Raw genomic sequence first — 12,703 nt, 5'->3', positions numbered from 1 at the left:
ACACAAACACCACTGCACTACCCTAAACCCTAAAACACTACCCCAGCACGACCCCCTACACTACCCAAACAGCACTGCATTACCCTAACCATAAAACACAAACCCGTACACTACACAAACACCACTGCACTACCCTAAACCCTAAAACACTACCTTAACACGACCACCTACAAAACCCAAACACCACTGCACTACCCTAAACCGTAAAACACTACCCCGTACACTACACAAACACCACTGCACTTACCCTAAACCCTAAAACAGTACCCTCAGCATGAGCCCCTACACTACACAAACACCACTGCACTACCCTAGACCATAAAACCCTACCCCTAGCACACACCCCTACACTACGCAAACACCACTGTACTACCCTTAAAACACTTACCCCAGCACCACCCCCTACACAACCCAAACACCACTGCACTACCCTAAACCCTAAAAAACTACTCCCTACACTCCCCAAACACCACTGCACTACCCTAAACCCTAAAACTCTACCCCAGCACGACTCCCTACCGTACCCAACACCACTGCACTACCCTAAATCGTAAAACACTACCCCCAGCATGACCCTCAACACTACACAAACACCACTGCACTACTCTAAACCCTAAATACACCCCAGCACAACCCCTTACACTACACAAACACCACTCAACTACCCTAAACCCTAAAACCCTACCCCAGTACGACCCCCTACACTACACAAACACCACTGCACTATCCTAAACCCTAAAACACTACCCCCAGCACAACCCCCTACACTACCCAAACAACACTGTACTACCCTAAACCCTATACACTTACCCCAGAACGACCCCCTACACTACCCAAACCCAACTGCACTACCCTAAATCCTAAAACACTATCCCCAGCACAAACCCCTACACTACACAAACACCACTGCACTACCCTAAAACACTACCTCCAGCATTTTATTTATTTATTTAAACTTCTAAAGCGCGCAGCTACCCACAGTGGGTTTCTTGGCGCTCAGGGACAGACTGAAGAAGAAAAAATAGCAAGCTGATTTTACTGGGCTACAAATTACTGCTGGAAGAGCCAAGTTTTAAGTCCTTTGCGGAAACGAAAGAGATTAGTTTCTGTCTTTAGGGTCACAGGAAGAGCATTCCAAAATTTAGGACCTAAATAGGCAAAAGAACGGCCTCCCATTTTTGCCAGCCTAAATCTGGGAACAGAAAAATCACTGTGTACTGATGATCTTAGAGTTCGACTGGGTTTATAGGCCTGGATAAGGCCCTGAAGGTATTTTGGGGCTGAGCCGTGTTTGATTTTAAAAACGTGACACAGGGCTTTGAATTTAATTCTGTTTGGGATTTTAAGCCAATGAAGGTCACGAAGTGCTGTGGAAGCCGATGTTCTTCTAGGAACATTGCAGAGCAGTCGGGCAGCAGCGTTCTGCACAACCTGAAGTTTTTTTATGGTTGTTAGGTCGGCTCCAAGATATAGGACGTTGCCATAGTCCAGGCGGGAAACAACCAACGCCTGGACTACCGTTCTTTGTGTGGAAAGGGGCAACATCCACAAGATCTTCTGAAGCCATCTCATGGTGGCAAAACAGATAGAGGCCACCTTTACAGCCTGCTTTTTTCATTGTAAGTTTCTCATCAATGAGAAACCCGAGATTGCGAACTGCAGTTACAGGTTGCGGGGTAGGGGCTTTTGTTACAAAATTGAAGTAAAATTGGGCCAGGATCCGGCCCCTACGCAGAGCACCCGTTATTGGAGCGCATAGAAGTGAAGGATCACATTGCTGCACACAATATATATATATATATATATAGAGAGAGAGAGAGAGAGAGAGAGAGAGATATAGAGAGAGAGAGAGAGAGAGAGAGAGAGAGAGAGAGAGAGAGAGAGAGAGAGTTATTGAATTGCTATTGACATAAATATAGATCTATGTATGTGCCACGGCAGTGAAAATGAATGCTGCCCACTAACATGTTATTTACAGCGACTGTACTAGTAAACATACATTCACACTTCTCTCACTACACTGGAAAGGTCAATTCTGTGTTATTAGCACATTATGCAAAATTGACAGGACAACACTGTTTACTGCCTCAAGAATGTTATCTTTACACAGCAAAATAACTCTGCCACTATTCATGCAGCCTCTAGCAAATTATGTTTGATTACTGCATACATTTAACTACTTGCATCCAGGTTTTGGTTAAATGCTTTTGTAAAAACAAACCCACATAAGAAATGCCATAACAAAAGCCATATATGCAGATGCATAGAGGGTCATCATCACCTTGTGACTTCGCCTCTTGAGTCATGTCCCCTCCCCAGGTTCTAGAATGATTTTAACTTAAATGAATTTAAACTCTTTTTTAATTGTAAAGCTTTTATGATATGTTTTTATCGAAATAAAGCCTTTTTGACTTGACTTGACTTGATAATAAATAGCATATTATACTGTGTATCTGCATACAGACACTACCGTTTCCACTCAGAAATCTACTTTAAAAAAATCTATAATTTACCCACTTCAGGACGTTTGCAAGGTATGCATTGATTTAGGAAAATGGGTTGTAGATGCGCCAGAACATTAAGATAAGTGTTCATTGTACATGAGTTGCAGAGGTTTATAAAATGTATAAACTAGGTATGTGTAGTCTACATTTCACAACCTATAATGGATAATCAAAGTGAACATGTAAACCAGTATGATAATCCTAGAGATAACGGAATTGAAGAAAGAGATCTTGGAAGATAGAAATCTGAAGAATGCAAAAGAAGCTCTAGAAAGAGCAGAAAAAGCTACATCCGAATTCAACACGATTACATTGAATAAAAAATTGGAAAAACTAGCTAAGGATATTAAGGCCTATGATAAAAAGGCCACATATCCATACACTAGTGACGATTATTATATCCAAGACTCACAGGGCTATTACGTTAATAGGAATAGACAATATTCCCGGAGATTCGCTACTTTCTCTAACTCTTCTTTTGGGAGTGGTTCAGAGAACGAGTCTGAAAGAGCAAGTACCAGTTCCGATCCTCGCCCATACACAGAGGGTACTAATTTTCAACCACTTGAGCCTACTTTCCAACAAGGCCCAACTTACCAACCACGCACTAGATACCAAGACAATTTCGGACCAGCCAACTCGGCTTTTTTAGGGGAACCCACTTGGACCAGTCGAGATCAGAATTGGGGGCGACCACCCAGATGGAATCAAACACGTGGAAACCAACGGGGCAACTCCAGGGTGCGCTTCCAAACCCAATCACAACAGAACAACGGGGAAATTCGCACCAGACGCCAGACCTATCGGTGGTAATTCCCGCACCAGATAATACCTCTAATCTTAATATGGAAGACTTAACCACACGTCAAGGAACAACAGAGATCGGTATGAATGTGAAGGACCCTGTATTGAACATCTCGAAATACTCTCTGAATAAAGCAGAGCATGATATCTTAACAAGAGGCCTGTCCTTTGTTCCCACCTCCATTCCAAACTCTTTTAACATTAAGCTGGAATTGCAACAATTCTTCAGAAAGATCCGCCTAAAATACTTCTTTGTGAAAAATGAAAGTTACAAAAAGAAGATGACTACTACAGAATTTTGTCCGCCCTCCACTTTCACACCGGCCTCTCACTTAATGAATGATAAGATCTTGGCCTACGAGAAGGTAGTGATGAGTGAAGTTATGGAATTACTGAGTAACACCAAGTATATTAAACATAACATCACCAAAGAAGAAAGGCTTGCACTTTCGACATTGAACAAAAATAAATCCATCATTATCAAGACTGCGGACAAGGGTGGAGCCGTAGTGGTGCAAGACACAGAAGACTATATAAAAGAGATCAATCAACAACTCAGCTGTCCGGACAGTTACACAAAGATCCCATGTGATCCTACTAAGGAAATTGCGAAGCTAATCCGTGACCTTACTACTTCTGGTATGGAACAGGGATTCCTTTCAGAATCTGAAAGTAAATTCCTTAACAAAACCAACCCCAGGATTCCTACCATCTATACCATCCCTAAAGTTCATAAAAACCTACAGAAACCTCCCGGAAGACCAATAGTATCTGGCTGTGGTTCCATCTTGGAACCCTTGAATCAATACCTCGACAGCTTTTTACAGCCTTTTGTTTTGGAAACAAGATCATTCATCAGGGATACTATGCACACTATCCAATTGTTTGAAGGCCAACCTTTTGACAGCTCTTTGCAATTGTTCGTAACTCTGGATGTATGTTCACTATACACCAGCATACCACAAAATGAAGCCATAGAAGTCATCAGGAACGTACTAGACTCCCGTCTAAAACCACAATGGGTTCCCACAGACTTTCTTGTCCAACTATTACAAATCGCAATGGAGAAAAACTACTTCATCTTCCATAACACGTTTTATTTTCAGTGTAGAGGAGTAGCTATGGGGGCCGGATTCGCGCCGAGTCTAGCGAATCTGTATATGGACCATTTTGAGGACACAAGCATCTACTCTGTCCTGAATCCTTTCATTGACAATATCACAGCGTGGAAGAGATATATTGACGATGTCCTTATGTTATGGACAGGGTCAGAAGCCCAACTAATGTCATTTGTCGCATGGTTAAATTCTCGAAACTTGAACATTCAATTCACTATGGTACACAATAATGAGTCTATTCCCTTTTTGGACCTTACATTAGAAGCTGAAGAGGGAAGTATTCTGATGTCTCTATACAAAAAGCCCACTGATCGTAACACCTTGCTACAATACAATTCTCATCACCCGAGAAACCTAAGGGACAACCTACCGTACGGACAATTTTTAAGATTGCGACGCAACTGTTCGAGAAGAAAAGACTACTTCAAGGAAACAGATATACTTATCGGCAAACTGAGGGAGAGAGGATACCCAAAGGGACTTCTCAATAGATCACGCAAAAGGGCCTGGTACAGGCCAAGAGAAACTCTACTGGAAGTACAACCCAAACCCCGAGAAATGGAAAAACTTATTTGTGTTACAACATTCAATACTAGAAGTAACGAGATAAATAAAGTTATTAAGAAGTATTGGAATTTGGTTGGATCTGACATTGGCTACACTGAAGCCCCCCTGTTTGCTTTTAAGCGCGCAAAAAATATCAAGGACTTTGTTGTATCCTCATATCTAGAACCACCACCTACACCAAACATAAGATCTCTGCTCCAACTACCACAGATCCTAGGACATCATAAATGTGGTCACTGTAAGGTCTGTGAATATACCATGATTGGAATCAGCTTTAATCACTATGGAAAGACCTATTCTCTTAATCACTTTACCAACTGCAATAGCCAAAACGTGATTTATGCCATCAGATGTCCATGCCAAATGATATATGTAGGTCAAACTACCCAAAAAGTCAAAAATAGGATCCAACAACATCAGAGCAGGATCAAGTGCAAATCACTAGGAGCTCCACTAGTTGAACACTACACAAACGCACGACACACATACCAAGAACTGGAGTGGTGGGTTTTAGAAAAAATCACACTACACAGAAGGGGTGGTAACATGGGCACTTCTCTTAACTATAAGGAATGTCGTTGGATCCATCTCCTTGACGCAACCAATTCTGGCCTGAACGAACATGAGGAGACTTATTTGCAAATGAGTAAGCTCTAACTTCATTGCTGGTCATTTTCCTTACCTCTTCAACTGCTTTATATGCCATTTGGTTGAGTAAGACATATTACTTGGATCTTTTCCCACTTGCAATCCTGGCATATATATGAATTTGACTTTTTTATTAGCATAACATGTTGACATTGTTTTATACGTCATATGTCATTATCATCTTCATGTTATTTTAATAATGTACATCATGAAACTATAATGTATACCGTGCAGTCCAATCATTTGGGATATTGTCATGTATACTGTGGGATAATCCATTTTGTATTCTATGACGTTTTTATAACTTGTATAATTGAAACATCCTTATCTTCGTACACATGTAATATAATGGCCCGTATTTGCTTTGCAGTTTGACTATGTTAGAAAGCTCATTGATAGGCACAGCGTGAGGAAATCCCGCGTTGCGATCTATGAAACTTCGTTTGCATTGTACAAATACTACACTTGAAGAGTCTTGAAAGAGACGCCTACACGCTCGGCTCTCATTCGCTCTGCATAAAATTGTCCTCTGCCTTTTGGGTACCTCAAATTGCACAAGCCCATTCCGTTTTCAATCACTCCGTACGAGTTCATTCCCGACTAATCCACCCCGGGTTTTCCCGATCGGTCTACGAGTTCAGGTCCCCGCACGTACACGGCCTATCTGAACACGTCATATAGTCGGCTCTAGCGAGCGCTCGCTGTCAGTTGCAGCTGAGCCTTTGACGGATAAAGACGTCCAGTTCGCGGACTCCACGTAAGTCGTTTCACTAACGTCAGGGTTTTTTCAATTAGTTTCACTACGAAACCACTGTGCCGTAATTGCTCTACCTAATGTTACTTCCCAGCGTTCGGCAATTTTAACTCCTTGTAAGTTGTTTCACTAACGTCATGGCTCTTTCGCTCAGTTTCACTACGATGTTGTGAAACTACTGTGCCGTAATTGCTCTACCTAATGTTGCTTTCCAGCGTTCGGCATTCCTTTAACTTAGTTTCCATGTTAAACGATTTTGCTACAATTGTCTAATTGCCACCGGTTTGTCCCCCCATCTTTTAAGTGGTAACATTGGGGGTATGACAGCCCTTTACATGTACTAGAAACAGCTCAATTTATGCTGTTCCTTGCATTTGTTGATGTATAAATGTGTACATATGTCCTTAGATATCTCGCAAGTGATTATTACCCCTTCTAATTTAACCTCCTTGGCAACCTTAATCATAGTGCCCCCTTTTTGTCCGCAGTACGTGGCGATTGTCGTGACAGCACCACTTTTCTTTTCAAATCGAAATTACCGTCCTACAGGTACGTGCTTTTCTTTTAAAACCGGGTATACTTTAATTACGTTGACACGTAGTCTGTTTAATCCGTGCAACAGCCCCTCCTCTTTAATTTTTGCAGAATTTGAGCAGAATTCACTACCAAAGTTGATGTCGGCCTCCTGCACAAGAGACACGAGGAATCTATTTCCAATTAATTAAATCGTTTTCCCAGGTGAGCTATTCTGCCGCATAAGGGAATTTAACCATTTCCTTTACATGTGACGCACACATTGCCCTGACACCAAACTCTTTGTGCTTACAGGTCCCCAACCTATTCCTTGTCCTGATGAAGACCCCCTTTGATGCATACTAATTGGCACAACCATATTGGGTCGAAACGTCGACGTTACCTGTCCTATGCTTCCGTGCAAATCCACATATAGAACAAGGAAATCACAGCCTATAGTAGCCTATGTACTTCAAGCTGGATCTGATTGTTTATTATTTCTATGTATTGTCTATTGTACATATCTGTTATATGTGATTTTTTGTTCAAGTAACCACTGTTTCACCAATTGTTCAATTTTGTATGTGTATTCTGGTTGGTTCACCCTGTAAACACTTCGGTGTTTTCATTACAATAATTAATACTATTCCATCCAGCAACACAAATTCATTTCTGTTTCTTTGGGTCTGTGTGTGTCCCGTACAGTTCTAAAGTGTATTCAGTACATGTCCAAGCAAGTTTGCTTACTTCCCGACAGAACCATTGTTCTTTGCTTTCACTATTACGCCCAGGTTCTGAGGGTTACTGGGTTGCCCCATTATCCTTAATGGTCAGTATGATACTTAAGCATTCGATTGCATAATGGAGCACACAATCTTTATTGGGAGGAATAGGAACAATTTTAGAGACGGATTGCAATGGTCCCCAAATAAAGCCAGCCTCAGCATCATTATTCTTTTGACATACACATTTTGTACTACCGTTAACATCTTTATATAAAAAAACTCAGAAACGTTGAACTTACATTTGAACACATATCTTTTTAGAAAATTAGTACTGATACAAATTGACAATATAATGTACAAAAACCTAAGAAATACAATAAAAGCAGGAAAAACTGTATGGACCCTAATAAAACTCCCTTACAGATACTGAAGGAAACATCTAAATGCTGTAAGATAATCGATGAGATTGCTTGTCAATCTGACTTGAAGCAACACAGTAGTACGAATTGCGGGACTGCTACTTGATAAAATGGATTGTCAGCAACAAAGTTAAAATTGGTCAAAATATGAAAAATTCCAACATAACTACTGCTATTAAGAGGACCTGATTCAGTTGGTTTTTCATCAGCATCTCTAATTTTGATAGAACTCGTAATGCATCAAATGTAGATAATTAGGATAATTTTTTTCTTTTTGTTGATTTTCAACATTTACTATTTTAATTTACGGGTGCTATTTTTGCACTTTTTCTTACGGTTGTCACTTTGGTGACTACTAGCAAAAGCACCACTGCTTGAAAAAGAAAAACAAATATTAAGCAATATATTAAGTACAACCCTAGAAAACTAGTTTCTGATATATCTGCTGCAAAATGAAAATATGTCCTATTTAATCTGCACAATGTTACTTGCAATCCAATCTGATTTATCCTTGCCATATTCAATAACATCGAATCACTCTACTAGAAATATTCCACCACCCTCCTCTAGCCTATAAAACAGGAACATTTGATTTTGCAAGGGATATAGGATTAGTATATTGAGAAGGAGACCTATCCAAAGGCAATGCAAACGCACCTGATCGGAGACAGAGGTATCTAATGACAAGAAAAAAAGGTACTCAGAAGGGGAAGGCCACAAAGCCATACCTTTGGTTTCTCACATTTATTATACACATTAGTAGTGTTCTTGCATCTTTTACTCCTAAATATGTAATCATATAATCTCTACTGGCTTGATTTTGAATTTTTTGCAATAGTTGTCAACTGCTCTGTGGAACTGTTCACTATTGTAGACAATCACTTTGCTTGGAGGAACCAAAGGAAATAGTTTCTGTGCCCCACAATGAACCCTAACAGCAGAACCTTTGGAAAAACTGCTGGCAGAGCATTGCCTCACTTGTACAGAACGTGTCCTTACTCCATCAATAGGATGGGCATTTACCAAGTGGTCCTTCGTGGATGTATGTTGCTTGGTGAAGTCAATATGCTCAGAGTTTGAGGAAGATAGAATGTCTTTCTCTGATAATGTCTTGCAACTATTAGTTTTGCCAGTGCGTCCTGCTATGAGCCACTGAACCAAGCGACTCTGAGAGCTGAACGGATATACCTTCTTGTCTTCCATTACAGCAAGAGTTATGCTTTTACATGGGCTGGGGCAAATGGGTTCTTGAAGAGTTCCCTTCAGTTGCCATTTCTTTGAGTTACCATTCACTTCTGCATCTTTTCTCTTCCGGTCACGTGGCGAAGCGGTCTTGGAACCCTTTTCCGTAGTAGCTAATGTTCCATCTACCTGTGAATTTGTTTCACTCTCCTGATTGTCTCTCAGACTACACAATGCCGTCTGATAGTGTCCATTTTTCTCTGCAGATTCAAATATTACTCCTTTATGAAAGCGAAGAGAGTTGGATGGTACTGGCCATCGTTCATCTTTTCTACCCACACAGTGCACAGACTGTTTTGGGTGCCTCATAAACTCCTTAACAGATTTTGGAACCTTTACATTTAACAACGTGTTTTGGGGGGAGCCTAGGTAATCCCTGAAATACACCTGACACATTTTGGTCTTCACAACAGGCTCTAAGGAGCAGGGCTTCAACCTGCCTACGAAATCAAGCAGCTCTTCAAAGGACGAATGGTCAGAGTATGGGACGACATGAATATCCTTGTGCCACATATTAACTTGTCGGCCGGATGGCACAATTGCAATTGTTGGGTGAGTGCGATTCCAGTGCATCATGTTAGTATAGTTTACAGCAGACTGCTCAACAACGCTGATCCTACCTGCTGCTTCTTCTGATGTGAAAACATCTTCCAGTTCTAAAAGCTTTAGTAATTCAAGTCTTTGGGGACTCACAACAATCCAAGTTCGAAAAAACCTGGCTAATTCAATCAGTAATGACTCTTTACCTATGCTGTAAAGACCTGTAAAGGAGAAAACATTTTAATGTGAGAAAAACTTGCTAAGCATAACATGACGATCTGTATAATTAAACAATTAACAATAGTTTGTCAATCCAAGGTCAATTGTGGAATAAGTCTTTAAATTTATAACTGGGTAAGAGCAAATGCAGATACTTAGCAATAATGTATAAATAAAGTTTATTACAAGTTCTGAAGTAACTCAAACATTACCAGTCATTATTTCGTTTTGTCCAAAGTTTGGCTTGTATAATTGGCTAAACATTTACGGTCATATAGTGCACTCCAGAATATCAAGTAGGATACTTTAGGCTTTTTTCCTACTGCAACGTTCACAATTTTTAATTGACAAAACTGGCTCTATTTGGAGGTACTGGTCTGCTATTGAGTTGCTCCTAACTGAAGGGTGCTCCTATGGTGGTGAAGGGGAAAGGGAGTATTAGGTCAAGTGATCCTCAACCTCAATCCATTCAGATTGTGGTGCCTCATGATACGGGTGTTACTCCATGTTATTTTAGCGAGTAGGTATTCTACTATTTTCATTTTTCGATGATATGTTTGCACTATTGGTTAATATCACCAACTGTACTGTCTGCTGAAAACAATTACAAACTAGTAAGTACACACTTAGTTACATACCTTTTAAAGCAATATTTCTGCTTATCTTCAGGCAGATTCCTCATCTTATGAATATCCTTCAGGTGCGAAACTGGATCCAGAAACTTTTCTGCCCCCAATAGCTCACCGCTCCATCAGGTGGCGCCAGGCACATACAGCTGGGCTTTAGCCCCCTCACCCCCAGAATGTCAAGGCACAAAGACATATAAGGCACTAAATGTAATGCTGGATTCAGTTCCTATGAGCTTTTCCATGCCCCACTAGTTCATGCAAAAAGGAATGGAGATCGTACATGACAGAGACAATAACATCACACAGTACACTGCATACCTTGGAATCTTATTAGCAACATTAGAAACTCACAAGGGAAGTCGGAAGGCAGCGAATATTATAGTGTCCACATGGTAAAGTGTTAACGAAGGAAGGCACGTTTTTCTTCTGATGGATACTTCTTTTCAAAGAAATACCCACCAGGAGGTTGGAAAGAGTACTGCCAACCAGCCCTGGCTGTGCAGTAGTACTCTGTGTACTCAGCTGAGTACCTCCTGCATGATCAAAGAGAACTTGGAACTGGAGCAAGAAAGAATTCATCAATTCTCACTCTTATACAGGTACAGCAGACGGGGATATATATTCTCTGTCTACACTTTCACAAACGGTTTGGATTGGTCCGTCTTTCATGTGTTCTTCTAAGGCTGTCCTCCAGACTAAGCCTTTGTCTAGAGTGATGATTCTCACAGCAGGGTCATCACTTTGTTGGAAACCCCCCAAAAGATGTACAAATAATTGTGAACTTTCTGTACCGTGCTAGCAACATCCGCAACTACCAGGGTTCCGTAAGAGAGAAAAGTCTTTCAAAAGACCCCTTCACACTCTTGACAACAGCAACTGCTGCCCCACCCTTCACCTCTATCATCCACCAGTATTTAGGGGGACTTATCAACCGCTCTCTGCAGCATAAGGAACTCATTCGATTTCTATGGGGAACTCTTTCCGCGCTTCAATGTCTACGTCCCCTCTCTCCAGTTTCAGGAATGTCCTGAATATACTTTCACTGTCTGGTAAACTAACCTCAACTTCCTTTTGTGCACATGGGACCCAATGGGGCCCACATGCCACCTTTAATTTAGTTCCATCACACAAGGACAATGTGTTTAACACAAAGACCACAAGCATACATACACAGACACGTGTTTAATGGAACTTTTCATGATTATGCCAGTACCTAACTGCTCTTATGATACAGATAAAAAAAAAAGTCTGGTCTCACTAGGATCACTAAAAACATATGTAGCCACCACAACGCTACACGCTTGATTCCTTGACAGGATCGGTAGTCCTCTGTCACTATGAAGAGAACCCTCCGTGCACCCTCCAGGTCCAGGACCAGATTCACATCAAGGGACAGACCGAGGCCTTTGCATCCAAACTACATTAGGATAAGGTTAGGGCCTAATTTCCACACACCACAGTACCAGATACAAGTGATTGGGCACAAAACTGTCTAGCACGCAGGGAATATTCCCGTTTTAATACCCACCGATTTTGTTTCTATCAAAGCCCTGCAGAAGGTGCAGGAGGATCGAGCATAATCAATAGCCTCGGATTAGGTAAGGAGGGCTTGATATGCTCATCTGTTAGAACTCAGCACTTGGCCCCCTCTTCATCACCCAAAGAGGGTGAACCTGCTTTCACAGCAGGATGGTTGAATCCTCTATGCCAATCCTCTAGCACCATGACTCCAAACAAGGAGATTGAGCTGTGTCAACCAACAACCTTCTGTTTACCTCTGAAGTGGCAGATATCATTTTGCATAACAGTAAATCTGCCACACAAAAAACACATTTATGCAGGTCACTGAAATAAGTTTGTTGACTGATGTGACTAAAGGTTTGAACCCTTTCTGTTCCCACTTTACTATGATTGACAGTTTGTGCTGAATATTGCCTAACAGTGCTTGTAAGTTGTTGCAGGGCTATTTTGCTGCCCAAGTCCAGCTTCACGTGTCTCTCTAACCAGCCTTCATTATTTAA

The 12,703-nt window shown here is 41.1% G+C and overlaps 1 protein-coding gene across 5 annotated transcripts in view; it reads right to left on the bottom strand.

Moving 5' to 3' along the window:
• Nucleotides 1-7,743: 7,743 nt before the first annotated feature.
• The window catches only part of LOC146785740 (5' exonuclease Apollo-like), a 96,990-nt gene continuing 92,030 nt past the window's right edge, over nt 7,744-12,703 (bottom strand). For 3 of the 5 annotated variants that reach the window (XM_085634961.1, XM_085634962.1, XM_085634963.1), the window contains one exon: nt 7,746-10,055. In XM_085634961.1, coding sequence (XP_085491087.1) covers nt 8,848-10,055 — 1,208 coding nt within the window. In that variant the 3' untranslated portion in view covers nt 7,746-8,847. Of the gene's footprint in view, nt 10,056-12,703 lie in introns of all 5 variants that reach the window. The other 2 variants (XM_085634964.1, XM_085634965.1) reach the window with 2 other exon arrangements.

Source organism: Triturus cristatus, chromosome 11, assembly GCF_964204655.1.
Source record: "Triturus cristatus chromosome 11, aTriCri1.1, whole genome shotgun sequence".
Taxonomy (NCBI): domain Eukaryota; kingdom Metazoa; phylum Chordata; class Amphibia; order Caudata; family Salamandridae; genus Triturus; species Triturus cristatus.
This window is presented reverse-complemented; position numbering and strand designations above follow the sequence as displayed.